Here is an 18,969-nt window from a genome sequence, read left to right on the forward strand (position 1 = left end):
CCGATTGGCCATGATCCCCGCTTTACAGCAAGCCCCATACACATAGTGGCTAACGTTCTATGACACTGGCAGAGATCCTGAGGCAACTATTCACATAAATACATTCAGACAATTGTTTCCATCTAAGCACTGTGCCTGACACACTCAAACACCAGCTGACGCCTCTCATCAGCCTCTTGGCAGCTGCCAAGAGGTACCCAGGCATTGCAAACCAATGCCAGCATCTCCTTCAGGCAGAATCATAAAAACAGAAGAAAGCATCTTCCTTCCAGCAGAGACAGCAGAGCCCTCCCATCCCTCTGACGGTCAGAACCATAAAAAGAAAAGAGGCAGCACCCACCTTCCAGCACAGACAACGCAGACCTCCTTCAAAGGGGATTCCTGCAAGAAAGAGAGCGCAAGGAGATGGGTCACAAATAGACTCCTTCTTTGTTCCCAAGCCTTGTGCGATGCCAACTCAAGACGAGGGTCTGAAACTCATTCAGAGACCAAGGAAACGGGGGAGTAGAAGAAATCAAGGAAAGCTATGGGTTCACAATGTGTTCAATATTGAATCAATAAAATATTGCTGGTAAAAAGATACATTTAAACTGGGAGCGAGAGCAAGAAAGGGGTGTGCTCCAGACCAATCATGTGTTCAAGAGTAGCAGGCATCGCCAATTAAACAAAAGTGTGATGAGGCATGTGGCCAACTAAACATGGGTAAGGGGTCTGGACACTCCAACATCATGTCAATCTTATGTGGCGCTGGCTCTGAACATGGTTGCACTAATGATTATAGGAAAGCATCAATAGAAAATGGATGTGAAGGGTACGAAGCGCTGCCACCGAAACATGCATGTGAAGGGTATGAGGAATGGTCACTAAAACACTGAACTGTGGTAACGGGGCCTGATCTCATCACGGGACATGGCCAATGGGGGTGGAGATTACAGGGAGTCGGGGGACCCCTCTCGAGATCCTGAGGGCAAAGGGGGACTAGGCAACCCTTGTGTGAAATGCTGCCTTTCATCCCTGGCTCCAGAGATGGCATCTCTCGGAACCTCCTAGTAGGACTCTGATTCTCAGAGGTCCAAGACTTACTCTTGAAGGGTGTTTTAGGTTTGGAACCCAGGTACAGTTAACCCATGAATTACTTGCAATGAACTGGAAGATCTGTCAATGCTCCATCTTTATGAGGTGAAAAGTCCTCTATGTACGGAAAGGCATCAAGCAGATTCAAATGTGAACACCGGCAGAACATTATTCGCTGTGCCAAGGGCCAGATGTCTACACACAGCCGCAACTGGAACTCAGCGTGATCTTTAGAGGTCACTGCTCTCAATAGCTTCTGTGTTTCCAGCTCTTGCCTGTGTCTACAATAGTTTAATGTCAGTTGCAGTTCTGCTGGAACCAGAAAGGGTCAGTCTTTTCACCAGTCCTCATCTCAAACTAGCCTCACCAACTACACCATTTTGACTACACAAAGAGAACAAGTATTTACTACTAGAGCAATCCTGGATCTGATCTAGCAGCCTCCACCATCCTGGACCTGACATAGCAGCCTCAGCCATCCTGGACCTGACATAGCAGCCTCCACCATCCTGGACCTGACATAGCAGCCTCCGCCATCCTGGACCTGACATAGCAGCCTCCGCCATCCTGGACCTGACATAGCAGCCTCCGCCATCCTGGACCTGACATAGCAGCCTCCGCCATCCTGGACCTGACATGGCAGCCTCCGCCATCCTGGACCTGACATAGCAGCCTCCGCCATCCTGGACCTGACATAGCAGCCTCCGCCATCCTGGACCTGACATAGCAGCCTCCGCCATCCTGGACCTGACATAGCAGCCTCCGCCATCCTGGACCGGACATAGCAGCCTTAGCCATCCTGGACCGGACATAGCAGCCTTAGCCATCCTGGACCGGACATAGCAGCCTTAGCCATCCTGGACCGGACATAGCAGCCTTAGCCATCCTAGACCTGACATAGCAGCCTTAGCCATCCTGGACCGGACATAGCAGCCTTAGCCATCCTCTATCTGACATAGCAGCCTCAGCCAATCTAGACCTGACATAGCAGCCTTAGCCATCCTGGATCTGACATAGCAGCCTTAGCCAACCTGGATCTGACATAGCAGCCCTAGCGATCCTGGACCTGACATAGCAGCTTTAGCCATCCTGGATCTGACATAGCAGCCATAGCCATCCTGGACCTGACATAGCAGCCTTAGCCATCTTGATGTGACATAGCAGCCTTAGCCATCCTGGACCGGACATAGCAGTCTTAGCCATCCTGGACCTGACATAGCAGCCTCAGCCATCCTGGACCTGACATAGCAGCCTTAGCCATCCTGGATCTGCCATAGCAGCCTTAGCCAACCTGGATCTGACATAGCAGCCTTAGCCAACCTGGATCTGACATAGCAGCCCTAGCGATCCTGGACCTGACATAGCAGCCTTAGCCATCCTGGATCTGACATAGCAGCCTTAGCCATCCTGGATCTGACATAGCAGCCTTAGCCATCCTGGATCTGAGATTGCAGCCTCAGCCATCCTGGATCTGACATAGCAGCCTTAGCCGTCCTGGATCTGACATAGCAGCCTTAGCCGTCCTGGATCTGACATAGCAGCCCTAGCGATCCTGGACCTGACATAGCAGCCTTAGCCATCCTGGATCTGACATAGCAGCCCTAGCGATCCTGGACCTGACATAGCAGCCTTAGCCATCCTGGATCTGACATAGCAGCCCTAGCGATCCTGGACCTGACATAGCAGCCTTAGCCATCCTGGATCTGACATAGCATCCTCAGCCAATCTAGACCTGACATAGCAGCCTTAGCCATCCTGGATCTGACATAGCATCCTCAGCCAATCTAGACCTGACATAGCAGCCTTAGCCATCCTGGATCTGACATAGCAGCTTTAGCCATCCTGGATCTGACATAGCAGCCGTAGCGATCCTGGACCTGACATAGCAGCCTTAACCATCCTGGATCTGACATAGCAGCCTTAGCCATCCTGGATCTGACATAGCATCCTCAGCCAATCTAGACCTGACATAGCAGCCTTAGCCATCCTGGATCTGACATAGCAGCTTTAGCCTTCCTGGATCTGACATAGCAGCCTCTACCAGCCTCAGAAATCCTGGATCGGAGCTAGCAGCCTTAGCCATCCTGGATCTGACATAGCAGCTTTAGCCATCCTGGATCTGACATAGCAGCCTCTACCAGCCTCAGAAATCCTGGATCGGAGCTAGCAGCTTTAGCCATCCTGGATCTGACATAGCAGCCCTAGCGATCCTGGACCTGACATAGCAGCCTTAACCATCCTGGATCTGACATAGCAGCCTCAGTCATCCTGGATCTGAACTAGCAGCCTCTACCAGCCTCAATAATCCTGGGTCTGATCTAGCAGCCTTAGCCATCCTGGATCGGACACAGCAGCCTTAGACATCCTGGATCTGATCTAGCAGCCACCGCCAGCCTGGATCTGATCTAGCAGCCTCTACCAGCCTCAGAAATCCTGGATCGGAGCTAGCAGCCTTAGCCATCCTGGATCTGACATAGCAGCTTTAGCCATCCTGGATCTGATCTAGCAGCCTTAGCCATCCTGGATCTGACATAGCAGCCTTAGCCATCCTGGATCTGACATAGCAGCCTTAGCCATCCTGGATCTGACATAGCAGCCTTAGCCATCCTGGATCTGACATAGCAGCCTCCGCCATCCTGGACCTGACATAGCAGCCTCCGCCATCCTGGACCTGACATAGCAGCCTCCGCCATCCTGGACCTGACATAGCATCCTCAGCCATCCTAGACCTGACATAGCAGCCTTAGCCATCCTGGATCGGACACAGCAGCCTTAGCCATCCTGGATCTGAGATAGCAGCCTCAACCATCCTGGATCTGACATAGCAGCCTCAGTCATCCTGGATCTGATCTAGCAGCCTCTACCAGCCTCAGAAATCCTGGATCGGAGCTAGCAGCCTCAGTTATCCTGGATCTGATCTAGCAGCCTCCGCCATCCTAGATCTGACATAGCAGCCTTAGGTATGCTGGTTTTATATAGCAGCCTCAGTTATCCTGGATCTGACCTAGCAGCCTCTACCAGCCTCAGCCATCCTGGATCTGATCTAGCAGCCTTAGCCGTCCTGGATCTGATCTAGCAGCCTTAGGTATGCTGGTTTTATATAGCAGCCTCAGTTATCCTGGATCTGACATAGCAGCCTCAGCCATCCTGGATCTGACATAGCAGCCTTAGCCGTCCTGGATCTGATCTAGCAGCCTCAACCATCCTGCTGTAACCTGTGCTTTGGATGCTGGCTGCACCAGGCTCAACTATCCTCTTGGTAAGTTGTTGTTTCTTTTGTTTGCATCCTTTATCCACCGCAGCATTCTGATACCTCTGGCTGATGTTTGTGTGAAGCATATTTGTCTAGAGATGAAGGTCTTCCAGTCGAGGGCCAGTAAGGAACTTCAGCATTCTGTGATGATGCAACATTTTTGTTCGTACATCTCAAGGTCAGCCTCCGCAGAGAGAGCGAGAAGACCTCTTATGGGAGGTGAAATGTCAAAGATTGCACTGGAGGAAGAGCTACTCCAGAAATCCACAATAAAAACAGGAGGTAACATCAGAGGTCTCCTGAGATTTTCCCTCGAAGGTCGTGGGCCTCATCAAGTAAAATGGCACTGAAAGGATGTCCTTGCTGGGAAATCATCAGAGTAGGGTCAGGCAGCGACGGCAGTGTTGTGATCTCACCATGGGCTCCTCACACCAGGGGGCAGTGGGTCTTCACAGCAGGCATTCAGCAGCTTGGCAGGGCTTCCATGTTCTTGTCACTGAATTTGAACTCAGACTCTCTACTCACTGAAATTCTGCTTCTTTCTCAGCGTCAACAGTAAAAGCAGCGATCTCCGCAACCCTGCAAGAGGCTCATAAGGAGGACAGTTCTTGGTCCAAACCTTCATCTTCGCAAAGAACAAATGTGACCTATAGAGCTGGTGTGATACCATCAGCTTGCATTCCAGTGCTGAGGAAGCTGATCTAAGATACACTTGCCATGCAAATACTGAACTAAACTAAAACATTTGGTGAGATCTAACCAAAGTCAAGGGCATCTTCCTATGTTTGGTGTCCAAATTCATGTTGAGGAGGCTTCCCGTGATATCAGTAGGGCCTCTTGGTGTAGAATCCATGGTGAAGGACGGTGCCCTGTAAAAAACATAGTTCCCACTGCAGTGTGTGGATTCTGTGAAGCCAGCATCAGGCACCTATGGACTGAAGCCATCTACCTCATCTTGGATGCAGGCTACAGGGTGGGCACGAAGCGCACTAGCTATCTGGTGTGAGTAAGGTGTTCAGCGGTTCTTGATCTTCCTTATTCATCTCAACAATGTGAGGTGGAGGACAGCTGGAGCTACTCAGGGCAAAGGTCACTTAGTGATCTGCAGAAACCTATGCTGCAACCTGATCAAAAAGCTGCAACTGCATTGCACAAGGGCCTGTGCTCCTGAACCACAGATGCACTCCCCGGCTGCTCCCCGGTCCTGAGAGTTGCCGGGAAAAAAACACATCATCACACTGCATAAAATTGGAGGAGTTGACTTCTTGATTGTACTAGGCAGTGTAAGCTTTTCACAATTTATTTTAGAATACTCTGTATTCATTACGTCAATAAATTGGAGGCGTCTCCAGCCAGGAGACTGCTTTGTGCTGTTATCATACTTATGCATTTGTAAATTTCGGTTAATATCCTAATTGCTTTATTTTTTATTTTTTATTATTGACAAGCAAGTCAAGGTGATTAGCAGTTTCACTTTACAAAAATATAATGCAGATACAGATCAAAATATAAATAAAATAACAACAAGCTCCTAACATTGCCAGTGGTCTGTGTTTAACCGGAAGAGGACCTGAAAACATAAAGTACAACAGAGGCCTAAGAGAAATAAAACGAAGTTAGGGGAGGAAGGACACAGCTGAGCCGTTAAGAACATCGTCTACTCCAAACATCAGTGGTCCAAAACAGTACAAGCTTTACAGAAAATTACCCCAAATCTTAACAAACTTCCCAGTTGCTTTTGGTCCCCGATTCTTTGCAAGTGAACCTTCCATAGTATAAATTTCATTAACAAGAGCCCACCATTCAGTCGTGTAAGGAGGGTTTGGAGAGATCCAAGCTCTCGCTATAACCAATCTGGCGCAGGTCAGAAGAATATTTAACAAATCTGTATTAGTATTGCTAGTGGGATGTATAGCCAGTAAAACCGAAGCTGCAGACAATGCAAAATTTGTCATTTTTTTTCAAGTAAGATATTTTCTATTGCTGACCAGTACCCAGTTAATGACGGACAAGAATAAATCATATGTATGAGGTCTGCTGCCACCAGACCACATTTAGGACATTTGGTACGGTCACTGCTCAAGTTATTTTGTGACCTTTTGGAAATTCCTAATGGTGTATAATATAAGTGACAGATAGTCTTGTACGATTGGAGCATTAAGCGAGATGAGTGAGTCACTTTGTTGATATTTACTAGGGCGGCTGTAACATTCTGGGCAGTCACATTAAGTCTTAGTCTAGAAGACCATTTTAGCGCTAATCTAGGGGCTTCATCTGATCTATTTTGGCTTAAACACTTGTATCCCACGCTAATTAATGATTTCCTGTTTGCAGAGTAGAAACAAGTCCATAGATCTGAACTACTTACTGCTATCAGATTCATCTTACGTATTAAAAAGTCCCTTATTTGAATATATTTAAATCGCATAATTTCCGGCAATTTAAACAAAAGTTTCAGAGTTTCAAATTGTAAAAAGCCGCCTGAACCGTACAGGTCTCCCAATTTCAGAATACCATGTTTAGCCCAGTCGTGCCCGGTTTTATCCTAATTGCTACTGAATTTTGTCACTGTCCTCAAGCCCTTTTCTGTAGGCATCCTTCCAAGGAATTCACTGTTCTGGTGGCCAATTTGTCATCTAGATGAAAGAGTGGTTGGGAGATGATGCACCTGCGTTGGGGTTCTCAAAGGGCTATAAGGTGCTCCAGAGTATAAGTGGTAGGCGGAGCTTGCAGACTCCACTCGCTCTATGTACCCCTTACCCTACTCCTCAGTTCCCCATCTCTCCACAAGGTTTTGTAAAGCCAAGTGCAATATCTGTAATCCAATCTCCATCTTTAAGAAGGGAGAGGGACCACTGCTAATTATGCACTGGACCAGACAAAATAATTTATAGCAGGAAAGACTGAGGCCTGCCTTGAGCAACACATACATAAAGAAATAGAAAAAAGCAAAGCCACCCTACACACCTTTTGCAATGAAGTGTGACTGCCTGCCCTGTGCTGTCGGCTGATAGGAATAGTGGACTGAATAGGAATAAACAAAATGAGTGGGGAAATTTTACATGAAACAGACTAAAGACACAAGACGTTAGTGAGGCTGAAGATTTTATTTCATTCCAATTCAATAATCAAGTTGTCTAGTAGTAATACACATTGTTGTGTTCGATTTTAGATTCGGAATGAATTTCCTGATTCCTGCCCTTATATAGGTACATTTCACATTGCCCTTATATAGGCATAGATATCCAGTCCTTATTTAGGCAAAGCCCATGCTACCCAAATACAGGCATGGCTATTCCCATCGTTTCATCTACGTCACAACGATTTCTTGGAAAACCAGACTCTTAAGCTGAAGGGACTTCCCCTGGCCTGGATATTGATTTCTCCAAGAACTCATTTATTATGCATGAACATCTTTTCCTTAGGGGTTCATTCATGACGTTCATATGCCCGACTTTTACGTCAATTCTGGCATTCCTAAACACCTTCAAGGTATAAATATACCTTCACTTGCTATGGCAAAGCATGGTGTGGTTCGGTGCAGTTCGACTACCTACTTGCACAATGCAGCTCGCTACAGCAAGTGCCGAAGGTAGCCAACTTTCCAGCTGACGCACTGACTAGAAGCTGTCATCCTCCTGCCGAGAATCCAGCTCCAGCGTTTCTGACTCCCCTTGCGGGTGTTGGGAAATCGAGTCCCGGGAAAGAGATACCAACCTCTCTCATTCTAAGGTATGGAGCTGATTAGAACATAGAGAAACCTTTGGCAATTCTTGGCAAAACTAAACCTATGCTAAAGACAACACCTACTTCTTCCCTCGTACTAGACCTAGGTTAGGTACACTGGGGTAGGCGTATTTTAGAAGCACCAGTTGAGTATTTTAGCCTGTGTTATTTATGTATGTATTTTTTATATATGTCATGGCAACAGACAATGCTATTACAGTATTATTTTATATTACTGTTTACGCTGTACGCATTATACTTCGCATTCTGTCTAACGATTGTAGCAGTTCACCTCTCTTGCATGAGAAAGAAGACTGTTCAATAAACCCTTTTTATTGAAACGCCTGTTTCTCTATTTCCTGTGCAAACTCTGTAGAATCGAAGCTTGCACGATTGACTGAGTGAAATAGTTATCTATTGTTTCCATGACTCTGAAGATATAGTTTTGATTCTAGGGGAAACAAAGTTGTCATGTTTATGCGGTTGTCAGAAACGAATTCCTTCTTGTTTATTCGATAACGTTTCTAGTGACCTCCGAGTTAGCTGGCACACACAATTGAGTTTAGTATACTTGATAGAGACATATTGACCTCAGTCCTATGTCAAATCTATAGTGTATATTATTCCAATGCACAGAGCCTATTGGGAATATATAAGAACTACACTACAACTTGACTCGCCAAAGGCAATGATAGCAAGTAGAGAAGGCTCATCATAGGGTGTAGTAAAGGGATAGCGGCTAATATATAGGTTAAGACAGTATTACCAAATCTATTACTTTTCTAGAGACTAGGAGCTTAGTTTAGAGGGAAGCGAAGGATGAAACCCTAAAAATACTCTACAAGCCACTGTGCACACTATGCCTGCTTTGTTTCCAATACGCTCAACTTTCACTGCCCCATGTCCTACACCCTGCGGGCATCAATGTGGCCCTTGGTCACACAACACACACCATACTTTTAGGCTTCTGGGAAAAGGTTTGCGAGTACCATGAAGTAGAGTTTAACAGAGTTTAAAGTGGGTGGGGGGGGCTCACCATTAAAGCACAGCGCTCGCAGCTTCCGAAGGCTGATCTTAGGCTCACCCAGAAGATCCTTGAACTCTGCAATCCTGAGAAAAGAAAATCAAAAGCAATGACTATGTTGAGTCAGTGGCAGCCTGGCAGAGCAGCACATACTGACCCCAAGGAACTAGAAAAACATTATATTTACATTTGTTTTAAAAATATGCTCCATCTGCTTGTGACATGCAGCATAGTGTTAGACCCTCACCTAAAATATTCATCCTCACCTTTGTTTACAACCATCATTTTTCACCACATACCTTAGTGACAGTCTGCATCACTTCGAGTCACCACCTTTATCAACTGGCGTCACCTCTTCCCACCACCCACAGTCCATCTGAACTTTTACTAATTCTTCACTCACACACCACCACCCACTGTCACCTTTACTTACTGACTTCACGTCTTCCCAGCACCCACAGTCCGTCTGAACCTTTATAAAGTCTTCACTCACACACCATCACCCACTGTCATCTTTACTTACTGACTTCACGTCTTCCCAGCACCCACAGTCCCTCTGAACCTTTATAAAGGCTTCACTCACACACCATCACCCACTGTCACCTTTAATTACTGGAGTCACCTCTCTCCCATCACCTACAGTCCATCGGAACCTTTACTAAGTCTTGACTCACACACCACCACCCACTGTCATCTTTACTGACTGACGTCACCTCTCCCCATCACCCACAGTCCATCGGAACCTTTATTAAGTGGTCACTCAAACACCACCACCCACTGTCATCTTTACTTACTGACGTCACCTCTCCCCATCACCCACAGTCCATCGGAACCTTTATTAATTGGTCACTCAAACACCACCACCCACTGTCACCATTACTTAATGTCACCTCTCCCCATCACCTACAGTCCATCTGAACCTTTACTAAGTCTTCACTCACACAGCAACACCCACTATCACCTTTACTTAATGTCACCTCTGCCCATCACCCACAGTCCATCTGAACCTTCACTAAGTCTTCACTCACACACCACCATCCAATGTCACCTTTACTTACTGAAATCACCTCTCCCCACCACCCACAGTCCATCAAAACCTTCCCTTAGTCTTCGCTCACACACCTCCACCACTTTCACCTTTACTTACTGGCGCCACCTCTCCCCATCACCCACAGTCCATCTGAACTTTCACTAAAACTTCACTCACACACCGCCACCCACTGTCACCTTTACTGAATTTCACCTCTTCCCATCACCCACCATCCATCTGAACCTTCACCAAGACTTCACTCACACACCACCATCCACTGTCACCTTTACTTACTTGCGTCACCTCTCCCCACCACCCACATTCCATCTGAATCTTTACTAAGTGGCCACACACACACACACCACCACCCACTGTCACATTTACTTAATGTCACCTCTCCCCATCACCCACAGTCCATCTGAACCTTCACTAAAACGTCCCTCACACACTGCCACCCACTGTCACCTTTACTTACTGACGTCATCTCTCCCAACCAACCACAGTCCATCTGAATCTTTACTAAGTGGCCACTCACACACCACCACCCACTGTCACCTTTACTTAATGTCACCTCTCCCCATCACCCACAGTCCATCTAAACCTTCACTAGGACTTCACTCACACACTGCCACCCACTATCACCTTAACTTACTGATGTCACCTCTCCCCACAAACCACAGTCCATAGGAACCTTTACTAAGTGGCCACTCACACACCGCTACCCACTGTCACTTTTACTTACTGATGTCACCTCTTACCACCCACAGTCCATCTGAACCTTTACTAATTCTTCACTCACACACCACCACCCACTGTCACCTTTACTTACTGACACCATCTCTCCCCACCACCCACAGTCCATCGGAACCTTTGGTAAGTCCTCACTCAAACACCACCACCCACTGTCACCTTTACTTACTGACGTAATCTCTCCCAAAGACCCACAGTCCATCTGAACCTTTACTAAGTCTTCACTCGCACACCACCACCCACTGTCACCTTTACCTATTGGGGTCATCTCTCCCCAGCACTCACAGTCCATCGGAACCTTTAGTAAGTCTGCATTACTCCGACACACTACCACCCAATGTCATAGAAAACATAATAAATTCAAGATTAAAAAACAAAATCCACAGTCACTTTTACATACTGATGTCACCTCTCCCCACCACCCACAGTCCATCTGAATCCTAAGTGGTCACTCACGGTATTCACCCGTTACAACGCATCTTTTACTCCGCACTACCACTACAACGCGGGCATTACAACGCATACCGTTACAACGCATTGCGCTGGGGGGCGCTCTAGGATAAGAGGTAAGTTGAATTTACTATCCAACACCTTCCCTAGGGTCCACGGGGACTGGAGTTAGAATAGTAAATTATACTTACCACTATCCAGCACCCCAAAGCGCTATGCGTTGTAGCGGTATGCGTTGTAAATACCGCGTTGTAATGGTACGCGGAGTAAAAGTATGCGTTGTAACGACATACATCCGTCACTCACACACTACCACCCACTGTCCCTTTTACTTACTGACGTCACCTCTCCACACCACCCACAGTCCATCTGAACCTTTACTAAGTCTCCACCCACACACCACCCACTGTCACCTCTACTTACTGATGTCACCTTCCCCATCACCCACAGTCCATCTGTTCCCTTACTAAGTCTTCATTCACACACCACCACCCACTGTCACCTTTAATTACAGGTGCCACCTCTCCCGATCACCCACAGTCCATCTTAACCTTCACTAAAACTTCACTCACACACCACCATCCACTGTCACTTTTACTTACTGCCATCACCTCTCCCCACCACCCACAGTCCATCTGAACCTTCACTAAGTGTTCACTCACACTACCACCCACTGTCACCTCTACTTAATGAGGTCACCTCTCCCCACAGTCCACCTGACGAATCTTTACTACGCCTTCACTCACACACCACCACCACCACTGTCACACCGTTATCTACTGATGTCACCTCTCCCCAACACCCACAGTCCACCTGAACGTTTACTAATTCTTCACTCACACACCACCACCCACTGTTGCCTTTACTTACTGACGTCACCTCTCCCCACCACCCACAGTCCATCTGAACCTTTAGTAAGTCTGCATTACTCCGACACACCACCACCCACGGTCATATAAAACACAATCAATTCAAGATTAAAAAACAGAGTTTACAGCACAAGTTGGGTGGTGGGCAGTGGACTTTGCAATCAGCCATCACTTTTAGAGGCTGATAATGTCCCACTTCCCCCTGTCACCCTCTGAACCCTCACACGACAAGTGATTCCACAAAGCCTACAGGTCTTTGTGTAGGCACCAGAGAGGTCAAGAATACCACACAGCCCCATTAGCACCCTGGGATCTCGTACAAACCATGCATTTCTTATCTTGAGTGCCCGGAGTGTGGGGCAAAGTAATTTCCGTCGGTGGACAGCAGGGCAAATGCACAAAAAGTCTAACTGTCTTTCCTCAAATTGACCACATATACGGCAAAGGGAGTCCAACCAACCTTGTTTCCAGGAAGAGACCTGATCTTTTGAGGGGAAAACTTCCATACAGATTAGTAGGAGAAAGCGTGAGATGGGTTGGGAAATATGGCATATGGGGTATGGTTGGGGCACCTGTTGGAGTAGGATTGTAAAACTGACCAGCCATGCTTTTTCCCAGCTATTTCTGCTTTGTCGATTGTCCAGGATTTTAACTTGGCTGACTGGTTAGCAATTTTTCTAAATGCTGTGAAACTGATGTTTGACTCCCAGACTTTGGAGGGATCAAGGGTTGTTCAAGCTTGTCGGAGCACTGTAGGCAGTCGTTTTTCTGGGTGAACTGGCTCTCCATTTTGGCCCAGCACAAGGCAGCCAGTGACTCGAATGGTGCAGCTCTCATCTTCCAGCACAATTTGGTTATGGCAGCCATCCTTAATGGGAGTTGGTGAAAAAGTCTGAATTCCAGGAGCACTTGTGCTTGAGGGATGTGTTGTTGTAAATGGAAGATGCGTTTGAACAAAACAGACTGTTGTTGGTTTAGGGTGGTTACGTCCTTGCCCTTTAGCGGCTCCGAACCATCGGTCAGTGAGGGTAGAAACTCCGCCCCAATGATTTGTAACAGATATGATTGCGATGAGCTCCCCATCTTTTTTTAATTTGGTTGAAACCAAAGTATAGCTTGTTGGCTAGAGCCCTTCTTTGTACTAAGTCACGTTTGAAATGCAATCTTGTGTCTATTTCCACCCCTAAATATTTGTAAGTATTGACCAAGTCAAGACTTTTCCCTGCTGCTTTACATTTGAATTTTATGTTTTGCTGGCTGCCTTTCGACGAGAAACAGATACTTTTTGTTTTGCTAGAAAGGCTGGAGGCTGATTGAGATCTGGCTGCATAAGACAATGTAGTCTGCATATTGTAGACTGGTCGCACAGGTCTCTTTGCTAGTTTTAGCTGGATCCCTCTAAGCTTCCGATAGACGGGCATCCAAGTCTGCTGTATATACATTGAAAAGGCATGGGGCAAGAACACATCCTTGATTTAGGCGGGTGAAAGTGGGAATCTTTTTAGTCATTGTATCACATCTGCCTATTTTGACTTATATCCAGGTATCCGAGTATAAATTGATTATTGCTTCGAGGAGTTTTGTTGGTGCGCACATCTGGCCATTTTTGCCCAGAGCCGATCCTGTGGGACTGTGTCAAATGCAGCTGTTAGATCAACAAAGCAGGTGTATAAGTTGGAGTATTTGTGATTGGCCTTTTCAATGAGAAGACTGTGGCAAGAGGATTGATGGTTGTGCTCATGCCCGCCCTAACAGCCGTTTGTGTGACAGGGGTACCGTTTTCTGCTGATGCCCAAGCTTCCAAATCTGTTAATAGATTGGCAGCCTAGAATTTGGCTTTGACATCAATCAGGGTAATTAGTCTGCAGTACACTGGATTTGTCCGCGAGCCTGACTTGAAGATGGGATGGAGCATGTAATTCCCCTGAGCCTAAAGACTTTGTGAATGGCACTGAGACAAAGAGACATAGCGTATGGCCCTCAAGGGGACGAGGGTACCCCACAGCCCCATCTGAACCCCCACAAGACAAGTAACTTCGCGGAGCCTAAGAGACATTGTGTATGGCACTAAAGGGATTGAGGGTAACCCACAGCCCCATCTGAACCCCCACAAGACAAGTAACTTCGCGGAGCCTAAGAGACATTGTGTATGGCACTCAAGCGATCGAGGGTAACCCACAGCCCCATCTGAACCCCCGCAAGACAAGTAACTTTGCGGAGCCTAAGAGACATTGTGTATGGCACTCAAGCGATCGAGGGTAACCCACAGCCCCATCTGAACCCCCACAAGACAAGTAACTTCGCGGAGCCTAAGAGACATTGTGTATGGCACTCAAGCGATCGAGGGTAACCCACAGCCCCATCTGAACCCCCACAAGACAAGTAACTTCGCGGAGCCTAAGAGACATTGTGTATGGCACTCAAGCGATCGAGGGTAACCCACAGCCCCATCTGAACCCCCACAAGACAAGTAACTTCGCGGAGCCTAAGAGACATTGTGTATGGCACTCAAGCGATCGAGGGTAACCCACAGCCCCATCTGAACCCCCACAAGACAAGTAACTTCGCGGAGCCTAAGAGACATTGTGTATGGCACTCAAGCGATCGAGGGTAACCCACAGCCCCATCTGAACCCCCACAAGACAAGTAACTTCGCGGAGCCTAAGAGACATTGTGTATGGCACTCAAGCGATCGAGGGTAACCCACAGCCCCATCTGAACCCCCGCAAGACAAGTAACTTCGCGGAGCCTAAGAGACATTGTGTATGGCACTCAAGGGGCAGAGGGTAACCCACAGCCCCATCTGTACCCCCAGAAGACATGCAACCTCTCTGAGCCTAAGACTTGTGTATGGCACTCAATGGGGTCGAGGGTAACCCACAGCCCCATCTGAACCCCCACAAGACAACAAGACATGTAACGCCCCTGAGTCTAAAGACTGTGTGTAGAGCACTCGAGGGGTCAAGGGTACCCCACTGTGCCTATTGCCACCCTTTGGACCCTGATAGGACATGTGACTGAAATGTTTCTTTCCCCTTGGACCAGCGGTAGTATGAAATTGGTGCTCCCTGGCACAGCCCAACTTATGTTTGCCCTCAAGTCTGTAAAAGGTGTCCAGTGCACTTCCAGGAACTAGTATTCGAAACTGCAGAGGCCATTGTCTTCTGCCTGCTTGGGAGAATGGTCTAAATGCAGAGGTAATGTGGGGAGGCATTTAAGATCGAGCTTCACCAACATTTGAGCTCTGAATAGTTTATTTGAAAGTGAACAGATTTACTTGAAGTATCTGTGAAGGTATCTAGGTAAATATATTTTATACAGATGTATTAACTGAGCTGATGTTTTGATTTTTATGTAGAGGCCTACTAGTTGCAAAGATATATTGGGAACATGCTGAAAGTTTCCCTAGGCATGCATTTGGCCCATCGCTTACCGTTGGCTTTCTGTTTTGTAACTCACATTTGCTTACTTTCTATTTGCTGGCTTCATTTGTTTTAGGCTCTCCAGCAGGTCTCTGCCCCTCCCGTGGAGCATAGCCTGTTTATCTGACTGGCGCCTTGTATTCTTCCATGAGTGCTTGTTTCTGGGAACTCTTTTTTCTTTCTCGTGAGGCACTCAACAAGAGTACACATTCGAAGACAGGGGTCAAATGTCAGGCTCTGCCTTCCAAGGGAGGTGGATGCTTACTTTTCTTTCTCTGACTGCAAAGGGAGAGAATGTATGTGACAATCTTGCTGGGGACTGGGTGTGTGAAAGAGAAAGGCTATTAGGTGTTATTTTTTCTAGCACACAACAAAATGTAAATGCCAGTAAATTAACTGTACAAATATTTCAGAGTATTATAGAATTAGGAAAGCACAAATGAAGCATATTTTTTGTAACTCTAAAGTGTGGTGGAAACATATTTTTATACGAATCAAAAGAAATCAATACACTAGGCCGATGCAGATTTATCAGTCGCTTAATCTGGGATCGGATCGAGAGTATTTTGTAATTATTGATTAACTACTTTAGACCTGAGGTCACCCACCATAGGCAGAAAACTACCTTTTCACATTTAATGGTTTTAGATATAAAGGCCAGTATAGAACTGGTCATAGAACCTGTGGGCAGATACACGATAATCAGGAGCCGTGAATGTTTATATAGACTATCAGATGTTGGTATAGTCATTTTCACATATTGCGCTCGTTTAGAGGAATGGTTAAAAAGACGACAGGACCCAACTGCGGTACACTACTATACCACAGTATGATGTTGTTCCTGCCTAAAAACTACTAGTTCCATGGGCCGCGGACTGTGACAGAGGCCAGGCCTTCTACTAGTCTCACTGTCAGAAAGACTGGTTGTCCCTTGGTCCCATCGCCGCTCCTTTAATCCATTGACCTCCAGCATACTACTCTGCCCTGCGAAATCTGGTGATGACTATCAGCCACAGACAGGGGAGGTGCCGCTGGACCAAATACTAAACAACCCAGATCGAATGGGGCAAATCAGAGGTGGACTGAGGACATAATAGCAGCCAATGTGCTTTTTTCCAACTTCTGTTATAAAGGGAAACCTACCGGCCTAGATTCCCAAGTGATGGAAACAAGTGGAAACAACTGAGGATATCAGAGTTACCAGAGTTAGAGAGCACTCACTTTTTACTCCAGGGCTCTTCACAACCAGGGATGCGGCAGAGTATGTTCACAATTTACTTGGCCAATTCCTTGCCTGCCAGAGGTCTACTTTCCCAATGATTACTAACACCTTTCTTTTCTCTACATTTAAGTCTATTGGTGCCCATTAATTCCAAATAAACAGCACGGTGTGCTAAACACCTCACGATGAGCTGAACTGTTGCTCAACCTTATAATATCTGGGAAACGCCAACATACATCTTTAAACCCTGGTTCGCCAAAACTTTGGCCATGTATATATTAAAGACGGGGAGATCACTGGGGAGAAGCTGGCCTGGTATATGATGCCCACTAATGTAAGTGAGCACCTTGCACCAGTCGAGACAACACCTATGGTGATTTAAGAGGTCTTAGAAAGCTCTCTAAGTGGTAGCTGTGGAGAGCAGCCTTCAGGCTTAGTCCAGAATGAGTGTAAAGCAGCTTGTTTTACCAGAATGCAATCTTGTAGTATAGATTAAGTGAAAAAGAACACCACAATGTATACAATACTTTGCATGGAAATACAGTAAATAGCACAAAATACACAGTGGGTCCTGGGGGGGACAATATACTAGGGAAGTGGTATAAGAACCACAACTCAGGTCAAGACAAGGTCGAGAGGACGTAGAAGTGCTGGGGACCCAAGGAACCACCAAAGGTGAGGGACTTGGAACCCCATGGAGAGCGTGTGCAGTGTGGAAAAACGACTGTGTGCTCTGTACAACTCTACTTGTAAGTCGTTTTTGGAATTTTAAAGATTGAGGACCCTTCCCATTGGACCATGAAGAAAACCCTGGGGAAGACAGAAGGTTGGAGAGCCACCCCCCAACCATGGATAGCCTAGTACCCACATTACCTACACCAGGGACGCCGGGAGCTAAGTTGGGTGTTGCAGGATGGGTGACAATGACCTTGACTCTGCAGCTGTGAGGACCAGGCGACGCTGAAGAAGACCAGGAGTTGTGCACGAGCTGTCCCACGAAGGTCGGTGTCGGGCAGAAGCACCAACAAGCCTTGGCAGATGCAACCAACGCAGGAGTTGAAGTAGGAGCAACGTCAGGACTAGCAAGGTCCAGGGGACTCACCACAAGCAGAGGAGACAGGGCAGGCCCAGAGCAATTAGGGAAGCCCAAAAGAAACAAAGGTGACCCTCAAAAGTAACCACAGGCCAGAGGCAACGGAGTGGCGAGAGGACCTCGAGAAGCTCACCAAAAGATGCAGGCCATGGTACGCAAGATGCGGTGTGGCTGAAGATTCTGGTCACTGGAGGTGCTTGAGGTTGGGGCTACTTAGAGCTCAAAGAGCTTCTTGGAAGGAAGCCAACAAGCCTTTGCAACTGCAAGTTAAAAACAGTGCACAGGGGTTTGATTATTGCAACTCACACGAGGGATTCTGGCCTAAAACTTGGTGAGAGGGCAGGGCATGCCTCGGGCTGTGGAAATCCACCACCTGTGTTGCAGTACCTTATGGAGTCACGAGGAGCTAAGGATCAGCAGACCAATCGACTTAGTTGCGGTGCCTGCAAATGCAGAGAAGTGACTCCTTGACTCCAAGGGAGATTCCTTCGGGTGTCTTTGATGCCCAGAGGCCTCGGAAGGTTCCTGTATGGTGCACAGGCACAGACGATGCAGCAGAATGGAAGGGAGATGAAGTTGAGCCCAAACGAAGTCCGGAGTGCCCAGACGGTAGAAGAAGCGGTGTCTGATCTGAATCTTCTCACACAGTGAATCTAGGGACCTACACCCAGGTAAGCCCTTAAGTACCCCAAGGAAAGGGTTGGACGATTCTGGGACCCACCCAGGGGACGGTATTGGCAGGGGGGAGTTTACTCCAATGTCCTTTGTCCAGTTTCACACCAGAGCGAGAGCCAATGGCTCACAGGACTGGTTTGAACTGGACTATGCACAGGCACACCAAATTTGCCTTTCATGCAGACTGAGTGGCTCTGACAAGCGCACCCAGCCTACCCCAATACACTAAATCCTGTCTGGGAGGTGGTCACACCTCCTTGTGACAGTATGCCTAGTGTTCCGTCTTCGCCCGCTCGAGTTTGGCTAATTGCAGGAGGGCAGAATCGTGTCTCTGGTCGACAGCAACCATTTTGTGCTGTCCAGGTAAAGAAGGCTGGTACC

At 47.3% G+C, this 18,969-nt stretch overlaps 1 protein-coding gene across 2 annotated transcripts in view; it reads right to left on the reverse strand.

Moving 5' to 3' along the window:
* The window catches only part of TBC1D13 (TBC1 domain family member 13), a 219,662-nt gene that overhangs the window by 195,626 nt on the left and 5,067 nt on the right, over positions 1-18,969 (reverse strand). For both annotated transcript variants that reach the window (XM_086924885.1, XM_086924886.1), the window contains exons 2-3: positions 9,090-9,163; positions 341-381 (exon numbers count right to left, since the gene is read on the reverse strand). In XM_086924885.1, the coding sequence (XP_086781011.1) occupies positions 341-381; positions 9,090-9,163 (115 nt within the window). The remainder of the gene's footprint in view (positions 1-340; positions 382-9,089; positions 9,164-18,969) is intronic.

The sequence above is a fragment of the Lissotriton vulgaris genome, chromosome 5 (assembly GCF_964263255.1).
Source record: "Lissotriton vulgaris chromosome 5, aLisVul1.2, whole genome shotgun sequence".
NCBI lineage: Eukaryota > Metazoa > Chordata > Amphibia > Caudata > Salamandridae > Lissotriton > Lissotriton vulgaris.